This window comes from Epinephelus lanceolatus, chromosome 6 (assembly GCF_041903045.1).
Source record: "Epinephelus lanceolatus isolate andai-2023 chromosome 6, ASM4190304v1, whole genome shotgun sequence".
Classification (NCBI taxonomy): Eukaryota; Metazoa; Chordata; class Actinopteri; order Perciformes; family Serranidae; genus Epinephelus; species Epinephelus lanceolatus.
The window spans coordinates 10,501,517-10,524,498 of record NC_135739.1 but is presented as its reverse complement, the minus strand read 5'-3'; the positions used below and the strand labels follow the sequence as shown (position 1 = coordinate 10,524,498).

Genomic DNA, 22,982 nt, shown 5'->3' with positions numbered 1-22,982 from the left:
GATTTTTGGCCTAATATTTACTGAGAAGTTGTCACAAAAAATCCTGATAAGTTTAGTACTAAAAATTAAGAAATAAACACCATATAAACAATTAAATTCTTAGCATGTATAATGCTCAGGTAAACTTAAAAATATTCTTCTATGACCCCATAAGAAAGTCTGATACTGCATCATACCTGCAAATGTTTTAGCATTTACACCAATGGTAAAATAAATGCTAAATAACGTTGGGCGTAGGTTTTGATTCCCTTTCATTTTGAGTATCAAAAACTTAAATTTCCTGCATTCTGGTGTATTTTTAATGCACCAAATTTGTGCTTTTTTTGCATATAAATGACAAAACTCCTCTGCTACTTTCATGTTTTTAATTGCTGGGGAAAATGCTCTAATTATTGAAGGGGATGTGTCCCCTGCAAATTCCCCCAAAATCTACGCCTACACAAACATATCCCTTCTATTTCTAATAAATGCATACAGAATATTTATTTTCAACAATCATTTCAAAATATATGAAGCACACTGCACCTCTTACCTTGCAGCTAGAGGCTTGCAGTAGGGTTTAAAATTTGGAAATTTGGAAGAACTCCCTTAGTTTTTTTTCCCCACAGAGTGCTGATGATTAAGGAGTCAAAAAAGTGCCCATGGAGAAAATATCAAGGTTGACCAGCTCACTCACTGTGATCAGTCCATACACTAACTTGATGCATGTGTTTTGGTGGCTAAAGCAACATCTTGTGCACTAACAGAAACTACCATTTTAAAAATGTGATCCACCTCCTAAATGCTGCTGGTCAAACTATTATTATGCAGAGCTCCAAATTCTCCTGCAGGCTGGTAATGAAAAGGACTCATCAACACACAGTCAGGCAGGGGGACGGTAGACAGCAGCTGTTGATGATAGTGTACAAGATGTATAGGAGAAGTTAGCGAGAGGGTTTTTTGGGGGGAAAAGGGGGTGGGGTTAAATTTGTGTTTAGTGAGTGATGTAGGAGATGTGATAATGAGAGGCCAAGGAGAGCAAGTGTTACCTCATTATTGTAATGAAAAAGATATCCCACCATTACATCAGTTGGAAAAAGTGGCAATTAAAGTGCCCAACAAGGTTCCTTGAGGCAAGAAGAAGAAGAAAACGACTCTCTAAAGCCCATCTGTTCTGGATAATATGCGCCATGTAAAAGAAAGGCCTAATCCTCTTTATTCAAGTCTGCTGCCCTTTTTTCCACCGGTGATTGTGTTTTCTCAAGTATTGCTCATCTTCCCCAAAAACACTGCATTTGGCCTCAGCAGCGAATTCACAGGGAGTTGTAATCAAAAAAAAAAAAACATCATGCTCTATCAGGTCTAAAATATTTTACATATCATGCGTTTTTACGCAAATAATATTCCGTTTTTTGTCTTTAAACTTCACCGAGCATGATTCAAAATAATAAAAATACTGAAAATAATAAAAATAAATTCATTCTGCCATTGATCGAAACGCAGAAGATGCCAGTGAGTCTCGCTGCCAGTTTAATTTAAACTCACTGTGGCCCAGTTTAAACTGACTGAAAGCTGCTTCGTTTGGAGACATACCACAAAAATATACAGACAAAAAATCTGATTATAGCAACGCCCAAAATTACCAGGTACTCTGAGGTGGTAGCAGCCTATTAATTCAGTGCTGCTGTACGGCTTAGGCTATTATTAATGAATTGGAACAGCCCGCACAACCGCCGACACCCCCACCCCTCCCACCCGCAGAGTGCAATAAATAAATAATGCTGTAGAAGTCATGCATATGAACAACATGCGTCGGCACTATACTGCAGTAATGGGCAGAAGCTGTAGGGTCAATATGGTAGGCTAATATTTTTCAACACTGGTGATATAGGCCAGAGCTGTTTTCGCAATCACTGCTTTACAAGGCCAGAGCGATTTATCCCCCAACAGCGCGCTCTCCAAACCTTCCTCCTGCAGCCCGACGCGCCTTCGCTCTGTTATCCATAAACCCTGAGATTTAATGAGAATGGATATTGTCTTTAGTGTAATTACTCTGCGTGAGGAGCGCGCCGTAATTGTGCTGTGAACACTCGAGCCAGTGATAACTCCGGCCCTGGCAATTTGGTTAAACGGGGAAAAAACGCGTCTAATGGCTGCAGTGAGTCCTTAAAGGCGCTGTCCGTGCACGCTGCAGAAAGTGAAAGCAGCGGGACTGTTTTGCACTAAATGACTGAGAGAGGTGTCCATGCAGTGAATGACAAGCAGACGGCTTAAACAGGCTGCATTAACATGTGTTCAAAGTATTAAGACGCAGCTAAACTTAAGCCTGTGTTTACTGCTTCTCCTGGCAAAATGACACTGCTGCCATATGTATTCATGTGGGTTTACACCACCGCTTTGCTTAGGAGATTTTTTTTAAATTCCAGCATCAAAATGCAGCCGTGTTTTCTCTTAAAATGGCAGGAATGAAAATATCAGCAAGAACAAAAAAGAAGGCGCTCATAAACTCTTTAGAATTTTATTTCTAAAGGGAAATAAAAATCAAAGGTAAAATAAAATATGGCTCCTGGATGTTTGCATGCATTCCTCATCTTTTTATTGACCAGCAAAGGTCAATTTGGCTTTACTGTTAATAAGCGATGGTTTCAAAGAAAAGAAACCCAAACAAACGGGCCCGAGGCGCTAATTCACACGGAGCGCCTCCCCGCCACATTCTCCGGGGTGCGCGCTTATGGGAGGCTAAATAAAATCTAAGTATTTTGATAACATTTAATTTCAGACGCGCGCTGTGTTTGTTTAGTTTTGCTCCTGAACGCACCGCAGCACATACACATCCAGGGAGTCGCTCCACATAAAGAGAATAATGCGTAATATCGCTCCAAAAAAAACATTAAAAACAGGATTTTAAAAGGTGCAAAGCAGGATGATGCCAAACTGCAAATGACGGAGTGATGCACAAAATATTATGACACTGAAAAAATACCATAATGTGCTTTAAGATTAAGATCAATAGAGATTATTCCCCCTCAAAACTTCCTGAAACAAGTTCAGCAGCGCCTATTGGTTATTGAGAATGAGCAGATTATCGGCAGCTTCTTTTTTTTCCTTTCTTGCAGGCTTCTTCTCCTGATCCTGCGCCTGATCGCTCACGCTGAGAAATTCAGGCTTATTGTCTGCTGTGCTCCCAGGGAACAGCTGCTAAGCCAAGGCCACATTCCCAGTATATACCCGACTCATCAAAACCATTCATCCCACCACCAATCAGCTGCTGCGCATCCATATGTATATGTGCTGGTAAACATAAATATAAAGGCGTGGAAAGTGACCTCCAGTCGGTGAGTTTGAAACTAAATGAAATATCTTTCAATCTCAGCACCATATGTTCCTGTGGCAAATTATTTACGTTGATCCATTTGTGTCATAAAAAATTATGTCAAGATCCAAAAAAGGGTGGAGTGAGATCATCAGGGTTGGACAGCACTGTAATTATTAAAATTATTATGTCAATATAATTATTACAGAAAATGCTTTTTATAATATTTTTTTTACAATATAAAATTTTACGTTATTTGGAAATACCCGGTTTACAACCAATAATGTGTATTGATAAATTCAAAACTCCAGTTTTTCTTGTATTAAAGTTTGCGTAAAAATGAAATTTGAACTCCAGTTTGAAGAGAAGCGCCTGCAAATTCAATTAGTATCATTACTTCTTTATTCATTCCGTTCTTCTCCATCTAATAAACTTTATAAGTTTATTTGCTAATGTAAGTGTATTTGTACAAAAGACAAACAAACAAACAATCAGACATGAGCAGTCCTTGTTGTGGTTCTGTCCCGGCCCGGACAGAGAGTCTTTCGGACTGGGCTTAGGCTATCTGGGCCTATATTAAATACCTCCTTTACTTCTGTAAAATGTCTTTAAATGTGTCTTTTTGGGGGGGAGAGGGGGAGAACAAGTCCTGCAATGTGGTTCCGATGCAGTTACTCACATCACGTGTTCAACCAGGTTTCTGGTTCATCGTCTTTGCTCGTCTTGTTTCGAGTTTTATCGCGGGTGCGGTGTGCCGGGCATGGGGTTAGACAGGGGGTTTAGTGCCGGTTGCCCCCCCGGCCCAAGGCCATGAATGAGCACCCTCGGGACAAGAGGTCTCTGGAGGCTGGGATGCGGCGCGGTAGGAGTCCGGTACATACTGCTGTACATGGCTGCGGCCGCCGCGGCTGCCGTCGTGCTGTCCACGGTGCCCAGCAGGCTCGGGTGGTAGAAATAGGGCGACGGGAACATTCTCTGTAAGGCCGAGTAGTTTCCTGCTTCAGCCAGGAGCTCTAATCCGACCGCCGTTTGCCTCTTCCACTTCGTCCTGGAAATCAGATCAAAATACAAGAGATGAATTATTTAATCAGTTCGCTCTCGCGCTAATTCCCCAAACGCGCCCTTAATTGGTATGCACAGGCCTAATTATTGCAGGCACCAAATTATGGTTAAGGTTTAATTAGGAAAAAAAAAAAAAAGAAAGAAAATATCAAGACAAGTCGGATGTTCGCTGCAAACTTATCAAAGCTTACATTTCTCACCTGCACGAGGACAGCAAACATATGCTCTATAATAATAATAATAATAATTTGAAGGGTCGCAGGTGAAATAAAAGTTGCAGGATTTTAAAAGTGTGGAAAAGTACCGAGGAGGCAAAATATGCATCAGCAAAAATATATTCCAAGATATCGTGACACTTACAAATTAAATACTGCATTTAATATTTTTTAAATATAATGTACAGTGCAGAAAGCAAAAGGTAAAGGCAGAAATTCTTCACAAAAATTAAATTATAATGTCAGTTTTTTTCTGCAAAACAGAACAAAAAATAGGTTTTATTTTCATTGAGTATTACTGAAGGAATTCAGTAAATAAAACGCAGGTGTATTTTATTTTTTCCCTCATATTACAAGTGTTGCAAATCATCGGCCTTTACGCACAATTAGAATAAAGAATAAAAGTTATGCATGTCTGTGTTGTCTCTACAGTGTGCATGGATTAGAAATGTTAAGTAAAAGGTAAAGGCCTGGGAAATGTGTGAAATATGAATATGGCTGTCTGAAAAAATATTCAGCGACTTAAATTAAAATAAACTGCAGCATAAATCAGAGACAGAAAATGTGTCGGTGATGATTCTTTAACTTTCTTTACGTGTAATAATTTCTTTATAGATTTTTTTTTAATGATAAAATGTCCCAGTAAAGTTCCGGTTTGTTTTTACACTGCACATTTGGATTATTGGTGCTGCTGCAGCAGCGTCTGTGTTTGCTCTGTCTGTGTTTGTTGTGTCTGCCCCTTAATGACGACGCGGTTACCCACCGTCTGTTTTGGTACCAGGTCTTGACTTGTGTGTCTGTCAGGTTGAGAGCCGCGGCCAGGTCCATGCGGTCCTGCACGCTGAGGTATTTTTGTCGCTCAAAGCTCCTCTCCAGCTGGTTGAGCTGGTGGTCGGTAAAGGCTGTCCGTGCTTTGCGAGGCTTTTTCGTGCGCATCGGTGGACTGTCTCTGCTACTGGAGATTTCCCGGTCGCCTTCTTCTTTAGTCCCTGAACACAGAGGTGAAACAGCAACAATTAGGGCCTGCTTGGATTTTGAAAAAAATAAAAAATAAATCTTCACCTTTAAGTGCCCAAAATTACATTTACTCTCCCTCTCAATACAGAGCCCATTAAAACAACCAAAAATAACCCCACGCAGGTGTGTGCTCAGCCTCCACGCCTCCAGTCAAACTTTCCCCAACTCTTATAAATACTTTGCTCCAAGTGATGTACTCACACACACATACACACACACACACACGTGTGGCACAAAAGCAAAAGCGATAAAAGCAAATGTGTGTGTATTTGTCACCTGAAGTTTTTTGGTTCTTTTCCTTCAGAAAACGAGAAATCAATATGTCAATCCATCTCTATTTGTAGCTGGTTTGCAGTGCACCGTGATCCCCCCTCTAGGAAGAACAATAATCTCTCTAATTGACCCACTAGGGAGGCCCCGCGCACGGGGAAAATCACCAGGCTTACATCTGTTTTCACATCTATTAGACTAATAAAGGAAGCTGGAACTCAGACAAAGAGTCAGACAGTAAGACAGTATTATTTTGTTTATCATTTTAGTAATTATTATTATTATGTCTAGCTGGGTAGTTTTATTATTTTTGGTCTATATTTGCTTTTGTTGGCTACTGTTTTGTAGCCCATAATAATCTATCTATCAGACTGTCATTTTCTGTAAAAACCGGATCTTTAATAAATAAACTGTCTGATTTTAATGATCTTTTCTGGGCTCTTACCGTTGCATTTCATTTCACTTTGAATCTCGTCTCTTTTGTCCAACTTGCCTCTGTTTTCGTCTTGTTCCAACTTGGGCCTGAAGCCGTCCGGAGCCGTGGCACTTTCTGGTTTTGGCGTGTGATGGGGTGAGGATACACTGGTGCTGTAAGGTGCGCAGGCTGCCAGCGGTTTACTGTCGCCCAAAATGTCTTTGATTAGAAACGAGGAGGTGGCAGTCCTCGGGGCGCAGCCGGCCCCGGCGAGCGGCTGCTGCTGAGGCGACAGCGGCAAACTCTGCGGCTGGTTGTGGTGATGGTGGTGATGCTGAAGGCTGTCCTGGACCAGATGCGGATCGGCGGCGTGCTCCATGGTGACCGAGATGGGGGATGAAGGGGCTGTTCCCACAGTGTCTATCTCCGAGCATGGTGACGGGGTTGCCTGGCTCCTGAAATCCGCTGTCCTGCTGTCGCCGAGCCGGAAATCTCCGTTCATGAGCACGGGGTTACCAGAGTTAGAAGCGCTGGATAAAATAGTGTCTATCCCAAAACTCGACCCGCTGGATCCTTCCATATTAAGAAAGGAGTGATGAAGTCTTCATAACAACAGCGAGATGCTTCTCCTCCAGAAGAAAGTCAGCAAAAATTAACTCGGAGTTGCAAAAAAAAATCAAAATGAAGTTGAGAAATAAACCCAGGAGAGGAACAAAATCCAGATTACAGGCGGCTCAGACGCTCCAAGATGTTACATTCAGGGAAAATGCGGAAAAGCAAAGTGTGGGTCTGCGTAGTCCACGTCGCTTTTTGTGTTTGGATATTGAACTTTGTGTTAAAAGTTGAGGCGTATAGAGAGATATACATAGGGCTGACTCCTCGACATCAGGCTCCCCCTTTTTGCTGCTAATCGCTCCAGTGTTGCTCTACAATGACTTCCTATACTGACGTCACGGCCCACGGCGAGGGGGAATTAATATTTTCTCCTTTATAATAAACACTCGACGCCTTTTCTCTCGTCCCCCCCACCTTCCTCCGCTGCCATTGGCTCACATCCTGACCGGCTCCGGCACCTCACCAATCAGGGAGTTGTTTCTTTATCTAGACAGTTCAAGCCAACCATTGAGTTGAGTTTAATTCTGGGATAGCTCTTTAAAAAAAAAAGGAGGAAAAGAAAAAACATGCGTGTGCTTTAAGACCATGCTGTAAACATTTTTATGTGAAATATCCGAGCTGCGACAGAAAGATGAGGAAGTGGGGAATAAAATAAGAGGAGAAATGAAATTATGAGCTTAAACAATTTGATAAAGTCAAATAAAAAAGGCAGAAATCCACAGTGGATGTTGTGCAGCTGCAGCACTATGGTAGGATCAAATATAAATATCTTTATTTTCACATATCAGTGACTTTTTGGAGGAATTCTGGCTCAACTTTACGCATGTGAGCTGTGCGTAAAAGGCGCAACTGTTGCCATGTTTTAACTTTGTCCACCTGAATTTGAATTTTAAAAAATGTATGTGAGCATGAGGCCATGATGCAGTGTCACGGATGGCATCTATCTTTATGGATATATTCTCAGAGCCGCGAGGTCGACATATTTAGGAATGGGGAGGAGTGGTGACTGTCATGACAGCGCATCTTGTTAATAACCATGTCATCCTAATTAGTAAAGTAATTATGAGGTGCTAATGAGCGTTCAAAGGTAGTAGGAATTCAGTACTTCTTCCCCCCCCCCCCCCTCCTCCTCCTCCTCTTCCTCCTCCTCGACGCGGATTTGAAGGATATGCAGGAAAATGTGCGGCGCGTTCAGCTGACAAAGTGTCTGCAGAGAGGCTGCACTTGTGTGTGTGCGCGCGCGCTCTCTGGATGATGTCTGTTCATGGGAAATGTCACTTCTCACAGATAGGTGAATGTATGCTCGTGCTGCACTTTTTTTTTTTAGCGGACGTGAAATTTTCTTTCAGATGGATTTTTATTCTTCCTCCACAGCCTCCGCACTTTAACCGGAATCTGAGGATGAATCATCGAGCGGCGTTATTTTATTATCATTGTTTTTCCTCTTCTTCTTCTTCTTCTTCTTCTTCCTCCCCAGCAGGTTGGTAATGACGATGATGATTATTGATGTGAGGCGGATGAAGATTTTATGCTGCTCAAAAATCCGGATCTGTAGGTTTGTTCCTCATTTAAATTATTCATTTCTTAAATTGCAATTACCCAGGGACTTTATTAATTAAAAGGCCATTTATTAATTTCTATTCTAACAGTCTTTGCATGCAGATATTAAGAAATATATTACAAAAAAATATTATCATAATATAATGCTTTTAAAAAAGTCTTTTAGATTTTTAACCTTGTTTTCTTCGATTTCTTTTTAATTTATTTCTCTACAGTCACACAGGGCTGCAGCAGAAAATGAAAATGCTGAACTTTTATTAATAATTTAAATGATATGAATTACAAACAAGCTGTAAAGCAGAAGGCTCTAATTATTTATATTTTGATTACTAACATATGCTGGTGTTTTTGGCACAATTAAATGACAAATTAATTTTAATTTCAGCATTTAATTAAAGGGAAAATGAAAGAGTGAGTTTTCTATCAGGCCTTACACCGACTAAACGAGCAACTTTTAGTTAAACGCTCCAAAATGTTGCAGTGAGGGAGGTGAGCTTTTATTTCTCTAACCTGAGCATGAGTCCTCTCAGTGGAGCAGATGCAGTTAAAGTGTGAGCACAAGGCGGCGACAAAGCGAGTGTGCAGCAGTGAAATTCAGGAGCAAACTGAGGCCTCAGCTGCCCTTTAATGAGCCCGCTGACTCCACACAGCCTGATATTGAATTAATACGGACTTTAAAATAATTACCAAGCGGTCAGACATTGATGACGTCTCCAACAAAGTGACAGCCACAGATTATAACAACAACATGGCGCAAATATAAAAGACATTATCCCCAGCAATTAGAATATCCTGTCCACATGCAGCCTGTAATCAGGCCCCTTTCTCAACCTTATTCCCTACAAATCGCTCAGATCAGATCAAAGCGATGCTTAAACTTGTCAGTCAGTGTGTGTGTGTGTGTGTGTGTGTGTGTGTGTGTGTGCAGGACGCACAGCCGCAAACAGGAACAATCAATCGCTTTATTAGCTTTAAGGCGCCGCGGGAGCAAATTGAATGCGACCAGTTAGGCTATCGTCTTATTGGCCTCAGCTGATGGTCGATGATGGGACAGTGTAACAGTGGCTGGCACCATATTGATTCTCTGGCGGCTTTGCGTGTAAGCTGTCACTTCACCGCTGGCGACCTTTAGGTTGCACAGTTGCAGCGTTTACAAAGAGACACCCCGCATTTAGACTGTCAATCAGTGCGAGGGGGGACACGCTGGACCAGAGGAAAGGCCGGACAAGTTTGTAAAAAGGGTTTAAAATAAGGCTGGAAATTAAACAGCTGGATGTCCCCTGCTTTAATCATCACAGGCTGGAGGTCTCATGTATTTAATTACACCAGCACCAACGTCATGAAGAGCAGGATCCAATCAGGAGAGATGAGAGGTTATTAAGGGATCTGTTGATTGGTTATGATGAAAATATGAAAGCAGAAAAATTATTTATTATTAGTGTTTGACTGGTTTTTTTCTCACCAATTAAAAACACATTTAAGTCTTTTTTTTAAATTAATTAAACTATTTTATAAAATTGCTTTTACATTTCTAAGGGCAGTAAAAAGCAGGCTACTTTAACTTATTTTTTTTAAATGGAGTTTGTAATCTATTACAATTACTAAAGAAAAAAGTCCCAGTTATGTAATCTAATATCGACAAAAACGAGACTTAAAAATCATAATTTTTTGATTAGACATACAATAATTAAATAAGAAATAAACATATTTTAATAGAAGTTTTTTTATATACAGAAGTAGCTTGAGATGATTGTAAGTTTTTTAATTTTTTAGGAAACTTCTAAATCTTTGTTGGGATATCCTAAATTCTGACACAACTGAGCCAAATTTGACTAATTTGTTGGGACAAACTTCACATTGTTATGGTATGAAAATGGCCATAGCAGTGGCATGTGTGTGCAGGGCGTGGTCTAATGTCTGGCTGACCATCCCATCACAGTGCTGTTGTCCGTGACAGATGGTCGGGGAATTACTCTGATTAAAAAGCTGAAAAAGGACAAGCTGTCTAACGGTATGTCCCGGGTCAGAAGATCATAGGAGCTAATCAAACATATCACCCACATGTCTCATCTGTTTTCTGGTCGATGTGTAAAAGGAGGAACGTGGTCATTAAAATGCTAAATGTTTTACTGTCCCTGTGTCAGAGTGTGCGTTGACTGGCTGTCAGAATGCACACCCACAATCCTAAAAATCAAATCCCTTCAAATCCTAAACTGTGTTGGTGCAAATCACTCTGCTGGAATGAGGACATGTGAAAAATCCTCCCAAACTTCAAGATCATTTTACACCTGCACACACTGAGGTCTTAGCGTCCTGGAGTATGTGACTCCATCAAACATCACACACCTCATCTTTGTTTGTGCTTCATTTCCGAGAGTTCAGATCGGAAAGCTGACAGTGAATGTACGGTTTAGAGGAGCACCGATGGAAACTGGGTGGTTACAGCACTTCAAAAATATCCAATAGTCCCCAATAGACACAGAAGTTCAGGTAGAATTAAACATCTGCACTGCTGTCAACACAAAGCATCTTGATTAACGTCATGCTGGTGGCATGTCTGGATGTTGGTCACTGAACATGTGCTGGAATAAAATTCAGTGAGTTTCATTAGTGCTTTGTATCTTTCATGTTTGGCCCAGAAACAAGGCCCATCAAAGGTCAACATTTCTATTTCCTCTCAAACTTTATCAGGTTTTCATCTCTGAATATCACCCCGTCCACACATTTAGCTGTCTGCCCTTATGTGTCATTTTCAAAGCTCCAAAATCACTTATTCATCCGAATGAGTCACACGCCAAAATTCAAATCACTGCAGAAGTGACTATAATGCAAGGGAACGTACACAGCCAACGCACTTTTCATTTCTTTTATAACTGCCTGGATTATGTCAGGTTGGGAAATGACTGCTGCACTGACCACTTAAATTTGACTTGCTATTTAACCTTTTCTTAACCAGATGAGAACCAGTTGAAATAGAATCTCCATTTCAGTGGTGACCTGGCCAAGAAGGCAGCAACACATCAATTATGTGCACATAAACTACATCACAAATGGTACGGAATTAAAACTCCTGTCCACGCATCAAACGACAAGGCTCACATATAATACAACACAGACAAAACGTCACTGAGACATGACTATATTGTCATGCATTGTCACAAGAACAGCTTATGGTGAAGACTTTTGTTAACTCAAGTTTAAAACTGGTATAAGAGATGAAGCAGTCGAGTCTGAGTCCAGCCTGCAGGTCATTCAAAAACCAAGGGTCGTGATAAAATAACAAAGGGAACTGTTTTCTCAACTCAGACCAACTTCAGTGATTCTCTGAGGTAAATCTGTGGCAATTTACTTAACTTGTGTTTTAACTCTGATTGTCTTTAGTGAATCTAAATGCAGAATACATGCAGGTATATCAAATATAACACAGAGGTGAAAAAGGTGACAAAGCTGTGAACCCTCTAGGGGCATCTTTTTGTTTAAATATCTGATTTAAAATGTGGATTTCTAGTCCAGTTCAGCATAAGGATAAAGGATAAAATGCACCCTAGAATTAGGGGGACAGAGAGTACAGAGCCAGGTCCAAAATTATACCACAACTAGTAATTGTACGACATTTTTGCAAGTAAAAATGTATGTGGTCTTTGCTCTTTACAGCTGTTGCAAGCGCTGTTTGGTCAGTTAAAGACCTTTACCCCTTTACTAGGCAACATAACTGGGCTAATTTAACAAGCATTCTGTTTAACTATCACAAGTAACACAGGTCCATTTAGCTCATCGTCTACATTTTTTCATTCATATTAGAATCAGTTAAAGTCTTGGACGAAATCAATACAGAAGCTTTTGTTGTTTTTTATTGCCCCTTTTGTTCCAAGGAAACAAAGAAATCTTCATTATAAAAAAGTAACTAAACTGTTCATGGACAAAGTTTCCAAATGTTACCGTGACTTTTCAAGGACCTGGCATTCTAGATTCAAGCTGAGCTTTCTCACTCTCTTATTGTTAATGTTTACTCCAGTCATTCTGCTGTTCTCTGCTACTAAGCAAGAAGTTATAATGGTCACGTTAGAGCTTGTTATATTTATCTTTTATTAAAAAATTTAAAATGTATTACCCTTAATGTCAATTTTTCCCGAAAATGGTATTGAATATTGAGTTTTTCAACGTATTGTATCAAAGTTAGAAATTCCAGGAGCTTCCTCTCCAAAGTTCAACTATGATTTAATTCATCAAGAAAGTTTTGGCAACACTTTATACCCTCATTTAACAAACACATTATAATGTAGTTGTAGTCAGGTACAAGGACATTTAAAGTGTTTATTAATGTATAACTTTAACAATGTCGATGAGCACAACTGCTGTATAAACAGTTACTGAGCAGATGCAATGGCCATGGAAATATTAGTTTGACAAAAATAATAAATTTTAACTCAAGGTCCATTTATTTGATTTGTCCTGGGGCTTTCAATCACGTCCAATGGCCTTTATCATTTTTAGATGGAGTTTGCTCAGTTGTCATAAAGAGAAAGAGAAGAAGTATCCATAAATAAAGCAATCTTAAAAATAAATACTTAGGTAATAAATACAGTAAATATAATAACTCATATAGTACAATTAGTAGATATTAGGGCTGCAACTTATTTAATGAAATGTAATAAAAATTACACTAGTTACACAAATAGTCGCAAATGGGCTTTAAAGTTCTACAAAATATCCTTTGTTGACCAGAATTTATCCAATCTGTTTTAAATAAAACTGAAGGAGCCCACCCTACATTTTCTGAAAGCTCAATCGACGCTGTAACTGCACAAAGTTCGTTCTTTCTCTTTTCAGAGAAACACCTTAGTGAGGTCATTTTAAGGCGTTTCCTCTTCAATCATATCTATTATTCCAAAAATGGTTAGAAAACATTCTGTGAACAAGCTTATAGATCTCAATCATGTCACCTTATGTTTTAATTTATAAGGACACTATCATCATTTCACTTCCCATTGTGTAATTGTTCTGGGTTTAATTTCAGCAACTACTGATTACACCAATTTCTCCTACAATGGAGATCTTCTTGAAGATGGGTTATGCCAGTGTTCCTAGTAATTATTCTAAATACTTTCTGTGTCATCCACAAAAAGATACGCATCACATTGTATCACACTTGGTAAATCATTTATATAGACAACAAAGAGTTAGGGGCCCGAGCATGGATCCATGTGGAACTCCAGAGGTCACTGGTTTCCAGCCTGAAGTGCCACAAACTTATGATAATCTTTCAATCTATTGATTATTTTCTTGATTAACTGATTAGTTGTTTGGTCTATAAAATGTCTGAAAATGGTAAAAAATAAAATAAAAAATCAGACCCAAAATGATGAAAAATTTGTTGGTGATTAACTAAATAATTAACTTATTGATTAATCACTGCAATAATAATAATAATATAAATAAATACTTCATAACTCAAAATCATATTGGTGAATTACAGCTTTGTTATATTATCAGTGAATTTGATTATACACCAGTAGATGTTTCACAAAAGTTAGCACTGCTGATAATTACATTATGACAGCTGCACTGTCAGTGTGGCAGATGTTGGAGGGGGACACTCACACCAATTACTCAATTTACAAGTATATTAGTGATGAGATTACACATGCAGGACAACATACTTCTCCTCCGGCAAATGGATAACATTTTTCATTTCGGTGTGACGGAGAGAGGCTAAGATGATGCGATGATGGGAATCAAATTTCAATGCCAAATTACATCCCAGGAGCTTTGGAATTAAAGGTTGCAGCGTGAGAGCGATCTGACATTTAGGACGGACATATTGTATGTTATTTCAACCTCTAAACGTCATTTCCACTCATGCAGTAATGAAACATGTGACATTCAAGTTCAATTTGAAGCGCAGGTTGGTATTATTCTGTGCCATACAATTCAAAAAATGATAAACCAGGAGGGAGAGTAAAGTCTGCTTTTATTCATTGAGGGTAAGAACACTGGGCATTAACATCTCCAGTCTGCTGTGAGAATAAAAGATCCTAAAAATCTGTATTATGAGTAAGTGTATTTTTTTTAATGTTGGAGAGTCAAATAAAGCTGCCATGACAAATATTCAAGGAAAGCAACATCACTGCAAAGCATTCTGTTTTTCCTCCTCCTGTCTGAGGTATATGATCAGAAATACTCAGGGAGCAGAGAACACATTGATTTGAATGTGTTCCAAACGCAGACTGGCCCTGACAAGGTTGTTATAACAGTCGGAGGGGTCTATACAATCACTTAATTACCAAAGCTGTCAGTCAAAGAGGGTCGCTGCTGGCTCCGTCCATGGCTGCGAGCGGCGTTCCACTAGCAGCCTCCCTGAGTGATTGATCCATGCTGATGGCATCGCAAAAATAATTACAACTCGTCTCCTGATGTGTGATTCCATACCACATTCACGCTTCACAAAGGTAATCGGGGGGATCAGGAGGGGTCAGTGCCATTTCCTATTACCTGAAGTCCAAGCAAAAGGGTAAAACAATGCAAACAGAGTGAGGCGAGGAGAAAAGACGCGGGAGGAGGGGGCGGTGGGGGCGGTTGATGGACATTACGAATAGCTGAGGAAGCTCATGTGCACTTTGTCAAACTGTGCTGCGTGCTCCCCCCCACCCCACCCCCAACCCCCCCTCCCCAGAGCCAGCACCAGCACATACTGTAACAGATTGATGGTGTCCAACATGGGGTAATGAAAACTCAAAACAATCACTGGGTCATTAAGTTGATTGGCATCACAATTGTCAAGCTGTTGGAGGCTAAATGGGGAGGAGTGTAGCTCATTCACAAGAGTCTGCTTTCATCTGATTTGTGGCTCCAAACCTCAAAACACTTAGGTTTGGTTTAAAGGGACAGTTCACCCCAAAATAAAAACACAGATTTCCCTTTTACCTGTAGTGCTATTTATCAGTCTAGATTGTTTTGGTGTGAGTTGCAGAGTGTTGGAGATCTTCATGTATGCCTTCTCTCCAATATAATGGAAGTAGATGGCACTGGGCGCCAAAAACAATACATAAAACTAATACATAAAAACTCAGCAGGAACATCTCTTTCCAGAAATCATGACCCGCTTACTCAAGATAAACCACAGACCTTGTTGTGAGCAGTTTCATGTAGGAACTATTTTCTTTCTACTGAACTACAAAAACCACGCAGAAAGAAGCACGCATTTACTCACGGACAAGGCGCTAATGCTAGCAGTAGATGCACGCTTCCTTCTGCACAGTGATAGAGTTGGCAGGTGTAGTTCGGTAGAGAGAAAATAGTTCCTACATGAAACTGCTCACAGCAACGTCTGTGGATTATCTTGAGTAACCCGGTCATGATTTCTGGAAAGAGACATTACTGTTGAGTTTTTCAAATGTACTTTTTGGCCCCTCCACAAGCCGAGTGCCATCTAGTTCCATTATATTGGAGAGAAGGCAGACATCTCTACCGCCAATACTGCCAACACTTGGCAACTCACACCAAAACAATCTAGACTGATAAATAGCACTACAGGTAGGTAGAAGAATATGTGCTTTTGATTTTGGGGTGAACTGTCCCTTTAAAATTATATTCCCACCCCAAACAGTTTGTTGTAGGAGGAAAAAATCTTTGTAAAGCGACTAAACTTCACTCAAAGATGAATGCAACTTGTATTTTTATTAACTGTGGCAGTACCATAATCATACTCCACCTCAAACTAAAACTTTATTGTCCCTCATAATTACATCCACTATCAGTATTTACATCCTTATGACAAAGTATAGGTGGATTATTTGCTTCAGCAGCCCTCTGGTAATACGCCAGTCTACCTTTTCTTCTTACAGATATTTTCCATGTGTCAAGTATCAGTGGTTTCGTGGCAACTGACAGGCAAAAGGAGCCCAAATCACAAGTGGAATCTGCCATACGGTTTCAGATGCACTTTGTGGAGGCATTCATATTCATGGTGAAAGCATTAACCGTCATTAAGCGTCTCCCTGGTCTTGACACAGAACTGCAGCATAAGGAGGATTGGCAGAGACATGGTGCGTTTGTGCCACGCATTAACCATCCTTCAAATCCCGACAGCACCCTCAGTAAAGAAATAAAAATAAAATAAAAAACATGCGAAAACACAAAGAACACAATGTAAATTGTGAATCAAGCAAGTAAACAATGTACATATGGTATCTCCACCTGAAGGGACCATCCCGTTCTCCTCGTGTTACTGTGAGCAGGCAAAGTGGAGGCATGATGTCACTAATGAACCCTGCAAAATACAGCGGTGAATAATGAAACACAACACTGCATTTTGCAACAGAAAGAATAAAAGGTGAAATCATCAGCAAGCAAGGGAGGAAAGAGTGAAAGAAAGCAAGCAATGATTAAATGATCAAAAGCTGGCAGAGCGAGTCTCTGTGTCACTGTAAGGCACACTCATCTACCCACAAGTGAAAGTTAGGTTTCAAGCACAGTGTAATTATAGCTGGGGATGTCAGTTTGACATTAATGCAGCCAGCAGAAATTCCCTAATTGGCCTCAGAGGAGAAAGTGAACCAGAAAATATATTAACATTTTAAAAAAGCATATTTTGCCTAATCCTTTCACTTTCCAACAATATTTGAAGACCAAAATGCCCCAGGCATGAGAATTTAAATGAGCAATTTTGTTTTTGAAGGAAACGGCCAATGAGACAGAAAATAGACTAAAGGGAAATCATTAGTGTATGAGAGATCCTGACAGGCTCGCCTTGCTGACTGGCTGGCCTGTCACTAGGAGTCTGTGTTCTTCAGCTCCACGCTATGAGCTAAGCTGATAACATGAAAAGACCCATAAACGTGCAGCCAGAAGTCAAAGCCTATTATCTAGAAATTCAAATGCAGGGGTAAGGATGAGAAAAAAAAACTGGGAGGGGGAGGCCTAGCTCTCTCTGTCTCCTGTAGGGGAAAACTGGCCAGATCGAGAGATCTTGTAATAGGCCCTGTTATCCGACACAAACGTGTGGCAGCGGCGCTGCCAGAAAATATTGCAACAATTCATAACATCACTCAAAAAGGGGGGAAGATAAAAGCAGAAAGAACATGGATGGCAACAAACTGCTTAAAGTTAGGAGGAGATGCAATGTCACATGTGCCCAGGCTGATGTGATATGACCGTATCAGAGAAACACAGCTAAGTGCAGTCAGGAGACGTTAGCCCAGTCCCCCGGTGATGAAGCAGCTGAGGCAAGCATCGCCCCTGGCGTGGGACTGCAGGGCAAACTGCTCAGGCTGGAGAGCCTTGCCCTTTTGAAACAAAACAGAGAGGAATGGCCAGGGGAAGCTGGCCGGCCTCAGCAAAAGGGGCCAGGTTTATTTCCTCCAGCAATAAAGAGAAAAAAGAATGATTGAGAAGACAGAGGAAAGTGAGAATAACAGATCTCAGAGCTTGCGTCTCTTTTTGTGCGACAACAAAGGGCATATGATATTCCAGCCTCCTTTACAGCTGGCTGGTCAGAGGTTTCTTCTGGCACCTCAGTATCCTCCCCCCCGCTTTATTCCGCTCACAATCATAGATCAGGACTGCTTGCCAAGGTATAGGGATTTGATTTTTTTCTATTAGGCTGTTACCCTGAACACAGCAATTTAATCAGGCCCTTTGATAAACATTTGACACAAAGCAGTGGGCTTCTGTCTCTGCTGCCTACAGCCCAGGGCAAGAGATTGAGACTGACGAATTTTCATCCACAATTTTCTCTATTTTAACTCCACCTGTCAAATAGTATGCCAGTCAGTGTGACACAAAGATGGGGGAAATCAAAGCCTCTCTCATCTTAGAGGAGCACAGACGTGCAGAGGGCTACAAGTTTAGTTGGGATTACAATGGCACACAGACAATGAAGCGATGCAGATCAGATGCCAAAAATTTTCACTTTTCTGCATACACTGTAAATGAGTATAAACATAATGCTAATCACCAATCAACACACAGCTCATAGTGTATTCATACATGGAGATGGAAGCACAATCATCTCCTTGAGCAAAATGTCAAAAAACATCCCAAACCCCTCCCTATGCTCCGCTATCAGCCCGAATCCTCACAGTTCTCAACAGTCATTTGCAACAAACATCTAACTAGAGGAAACTACAAACTACAAACCATTTGACCCTGCAGCACAGAGTATGGAGCAGCCCTTTTTCACCCAATGGAAGCAGGCTCAGGTCGCCAGGGTCAACACCTTCTTTACTGAGCCTACAGCGGCATGGAAGCCTCAGACTCGTGTAAACATCGGGGGACTTAACATGGCCTGAGAGCTTTGTGGACCCGCAGCAACGCTCCCCAGAGACTGTGCAGGAAATGCGCGCTGCTACAACGCTCCACAAGCAGCAGATCTAAATGCAAAATGTGATTATCTGTTCATTAACTCCCATAATTGAGGTGAACAGCGCTAGTTACTCGACTGTCATAGAGGCTGCTCTTACTTGCCCCTCTGGTACCAGCCTGCACTACAACACAGAGAAGCAAAACACAGCACATAGAGCATTCCAGAGGCATCAATGCTGAGAATAAATGATATGACCTCTGGCTATAGTATGGCCTTCAAATCTAAATCCCTACCTGACCAGCAAGAATCATCCTCCTTTATTCATTCTTCCTGCATACCAAATACTTTTTCTGCACTGAATTGCATCTCCATGAATCTTTTGATTCCTTTCAATCAGTTTCAAGGACTGTAAACAATGGGGGCCGCGGATATGATAGGGAAGGAAATCTACCTCAGCTCAATTAAGGAGCTGCCCTGCAGCCTCCCGCGGCCCTGAGAGATAGGAGCTATAATTAGAAGAGGGCAGTTAACTTGCAGACATTATTGATGATCCGCTCCTGACACCTCCCTCATGTTAGCATTAGCATTTTCCCTGAGCTGGGGCTCATGTCAAGAGAGGCTGGTCTCTCAGAGTCCGTGTCAGCAGGGGGGCTATATATGAGCTACACAGCGAGGCCACATTATGGCTGCAGAAGGGGAGAGAGAGGCGGAGAGAGAGACACCCGAGCTCTTCTTCAGGCCCCTCTTGGTGCTCGTCCACCTGATGGGAACACGGAGACTTGGCTGTTCTCCCCCTCATCAATACAGCAGGGCTCTTTGTCAGTAATTTGCAATAAGTGTCCGCGCCACATCTTAAGGGACCTGGAAATCATTACTGGCTGAGGCCCTACTCTGCTACTAATTGGATGCGTTGGGCCTTATCAACTGAGGATTTTCTGAGACCTTTGACAGATACCAATTCGAAAATCATTGTTCAGTTGTCAATTTAAGAGACCGTTAAAAGAGCTTATTTTAATTTTAATTGGAACTTCCTCCTGCCTTCACAGTGAGCTGTGAGGATTAAAAATGAGCTCAGGGCATGTGTGTATGTATGTGTGTGTGTGTGTGCTTGTACTCCCTCAGATGAGAAGGAAAACTATGCAGGTCAAATTGACGGGTAACAGTTCTGACCAGCGTACGAATGAAGACAGCACGCATACACATTTAGTTTACATGAATCCCCCCAGCTTTCCTGGGACTTCATCATCAACATCAAATAAGTCGGAATCTGAGCTGTAAAGCTCCCAATTAAGCAAAAACCGCATCCGCTTAGGATGTTTGTTGGGCGAGTGTGCTGGGACCATCATCGATCACCCCCAGTAAACTGACCGGCTGATAGTGCTGCCCTAACATATTTATGTGCTGCACTCTCTCAATGACCCTGAACTGAAACACTCTCTTGGCTTTAATAAGGCCTGGGAAGGCTCGGCCCTGACTATGTATGTATGCAGCTTCACAGGGGGGACGCCTGCAAATGCTGGCAGATGCGGCAAAAAGCTAATATGCGTAAATGGGCGTAGGGCACCGATGAGCCGCTGACGGTGACGCGGCCACCCAGGAGCAGAGGGCACGCGGCTGAGGGCGAGGGGACGAGGCTTGGCAGTGAAAGGGAACTGAATTGTTTTGACACCACTGATAATTTAAGACGCCGGTGATCCCTCTTTAAACCGCCGTGTCTTGCTTTGAGTGACCCCACGTATCATCACAATATAAGTAAAACGGCACAATTCAAGCTGAAGTTGTATGAAAGCAAAAAAACAGTAAACTGTGTTTTTCCCTTTTTTTTGTTTTAAGTAAATAGAGCTGTCATTTGATAATAAACCTGGCATTAATGTTAATTCCACCATCCAGTATTTGCAGTCTTAGAGGCTTAGAGCAGGAGAGCAATACTGTTCAGAGGGTAATAAGTGTCTAATTAAGGACTAGACAGGAGGGAAATTGCCATGGTATAAAAGAGCTTTTTTTTCTCCTCTCTCTTCTGCTTTTTCACAACCATGTCTCTGGGAGCCGGCGTTGTGTTTGCCGGCTGTTTTACTCGCTGTCAGAAAGGATTTGAAGCAAGGAGCCATCTAAGCATGCGTACGAGGGGATTCATTTGACCTCATTATACATCAATAAAGAAGGAAGCCGGTTTACTAAATATCACCATGCTGCCCGCACTTCATGTCAGATCATACAGGAGTGTGCTAAAAAGATGATTCCAGAAACGTCTGGTGAGCAGAGAGGGAAGAGGAGGGGAGGGAGGGGAGGGAGGGAGAGAGGGAGAGAGGGAGAGAGGAAGAGGGGAGGGATGGGGGAGGATGGGGATGGGGGTGGGTGAGGAGGGAGGGGGGGTTGAACCCTGACTAGCCAGGAGGGATTCTGACAAGCACAGGGAAAAAAAAAAGCAGAAACGCAAAGCCCTGTTTAAGAGCAGAGCAACTGAAGAAAAAGATTTATGCTTTTAATTAATGGCAATTAAACCATGCCTGTTGGGCTGGCCTATGGCAATTGTTCTCAGTAAAAAGGAGGCCGAGCTGGTGACAAGCATTTGAATCCACTAAGTTCTACCAGGGGAGCTGACACTGCAGGCATCAAACCTAAACTAAATCAATAAAAGAATTAAACTTTTATAAATTGCATTTTGACAAGTATCAGATAGCGCTAAGCTTTGATATTACGAATTCCTCCGAGGTGATGCAAACAAGGAGAGGCACACTTAGAGATCCAAACAATCAAAGGGTCTCGTTAGCAAGTGCTGTCAGATGCAGCAGTGCTATTAATTACTACAAATTAATGTGACTCTCTCCACCTCTGCTGATTGCAATGATAATCAAGCTCGGCTCTGCGCGGGGAACATATGCAACCCTGCCAAAAATAATGAGGACAGAAACCAACAGACGCTCCTCTATGCTTGTGTTTACAAGCCCAAAATGCTTGTTGCTTATTTTATCCTGCAGCCACACACATACATATGCAACCCGGCTCTGCTGTGCTAATCTGCTATGCATGTACATAAATGTACATAATGAGTTTCTTCATGTGATTTTTCAATGATCCCCTATATCAGCCCAAGACGCAAACAGACTTCAAGGTTGCTGATCGTTAACTGCTCCTGCCCCCGCACATATACACATTTATAAGACAAAAAAGTAGCAGTTAAACTGAGCAATATGTGTTCAGACAAAAGTAGGCGTGACTCTGTCTAGAAGGGGAGCAAAAAAAAAAAAAAAAAAGGAAAAAAGGGAAGGGGGGGGGGAATAGGAAGTGTTCAAAGCTGGCATGACAGCTCAAACGTCCTGTCACTTAAATCACTGTTCATATCTGCACATGACGAATCCAGAAACGCATCCAGCATTGTAGTGACATCATGCTCCCGAACGCCAACAGGCTTTCTAAATGAGACTGAAAGCAGTAATTACTGCACGCCCCCGCGCTAAATTGTTTACCATGAGACCGATCCAGCTTGCTAGTGCTGCTTACTCACCCAATTTTTCATCCTTAATATTGAGATCTTTCATGGCATTCAGCTAACACTCGTAGTGGGGCATGCCGGAGCTCACACCAGTCTAATTTGTTCAGCGGTTATGTATTATTCATTATTATTCAATGCATTTTCGGAGTGATTTGCAAATTCTATCAGTACACTTAAGTTTACACACATAATACAAAATGTAAGATTTTATGTTTCCCTACAAGACACAATCGCTTTAAGGGAAATACATTTTACAGAAGTTGGCAATGTAAATTTAATGGCACAGATAAATGGATACTCTGCCTCGTGAACATTAATATGTGGAAATTATTTTAATAACTGCAGACAGTAAATGCCCAGCGAAGCATTTGAAGGGAGACACACGAGGCGTAATGAACTGCAGTGGAAATATCTTCATTCTTTATTGGCAGGTGAGTGTTGTCAGTGCCACAGAGCACCAGCTGGCTTGCAGGTGTTTGCCCTTGTTGACGCTACTTTAAAGTGCAGCCTACATGATCTCATTCCCTTGATAAATTTGTCCCAGACTCTGCCTGACTTCGCCGACCCCCTGACCCCTCTAGAGTCCGTGCACCCCTTGAGGACCCTAATGGTGACCTAATGGGGACTTGGAGCATGTTATTAGCTACTGTTTGTGTGCGAATGGCTCTGCAGAGCTGGAGACGCCGCGGCGGTTTGACTGAGCCCGTCAAGGTCACAGCAGCGGCTGAGAAGATAACCTC

The 22,982-nt window shown here is 41.5% G+C and overlaps 1 protein-coding gene and 1 long non-coding RNA gene across 3 annotated transcripts in view; both read right to left on the bottom strand.

Annotated features, from left to right (window-relative positions):
- LOC117253493 (uncharacterized) overlaps window positions 1-22,982 on the bottom strand; it is a 139,430-nt gene that overhangs the window by 62,987 nt on the left and 53,461 nt on the right. The window lies entirely within an intron of this gene.
- On the bottom strand, window positions 3,677-7,256 carry barhl2 (BarH-like homeobox 2). 2 transcript variants are annotated; one of them, XM_033620981.2, is made up of 3 exons: window positions 6,350-7,256; window positions 5,333-5,558; window positions 3,677-4,340 (listed from the first exon to the last, which is right to left on the bottom strand). In XM_033620981.2, the coding sequence occupies exons 1-3, from the start codon at window positions 6,849-6,851 to the stop codon at window positions 4,028-4,030; spliced, it is 1,041 nt and encodes a 346-aa protein (XP_033476872.2). In that variant the 5' UTR covers window positions 6,852-7,256; the 3' UTR covers window positions 3,677-4,027. The 2 variants fall into 2 exon arrangements, with proteins under 2 accessions (XP_033476872.2, XP_033476871.2); XM_033620980.2 differs by having other exon boundaries at window positions 6,302-7,251.

Bases quoted from the DNA above. Each gene is read 5' to 3' on its own strand.
- barhl2 (XM_033620980.2), bottom strand. From the start codon at position 6,851: ATGGAAGGATCCAGCGGGTCGAGTTTTGGGATAGACACTATTTTATCC. The intron at 5,559-6,301 runs GTAAGAGCCCAG...CTCTGTGTTCAG, and splicing joins AAGTGAAATGAAATGCAACG to GGACTAAAGAAGAAGGCGAC. The intron at 4,341-5,332 runs GTGGGTAACCGC...TCTGATTTCCAG, and splicing joins ACCTGGTACCAAAACAGACG to GACGAAGTGGAAGAGGCAAA.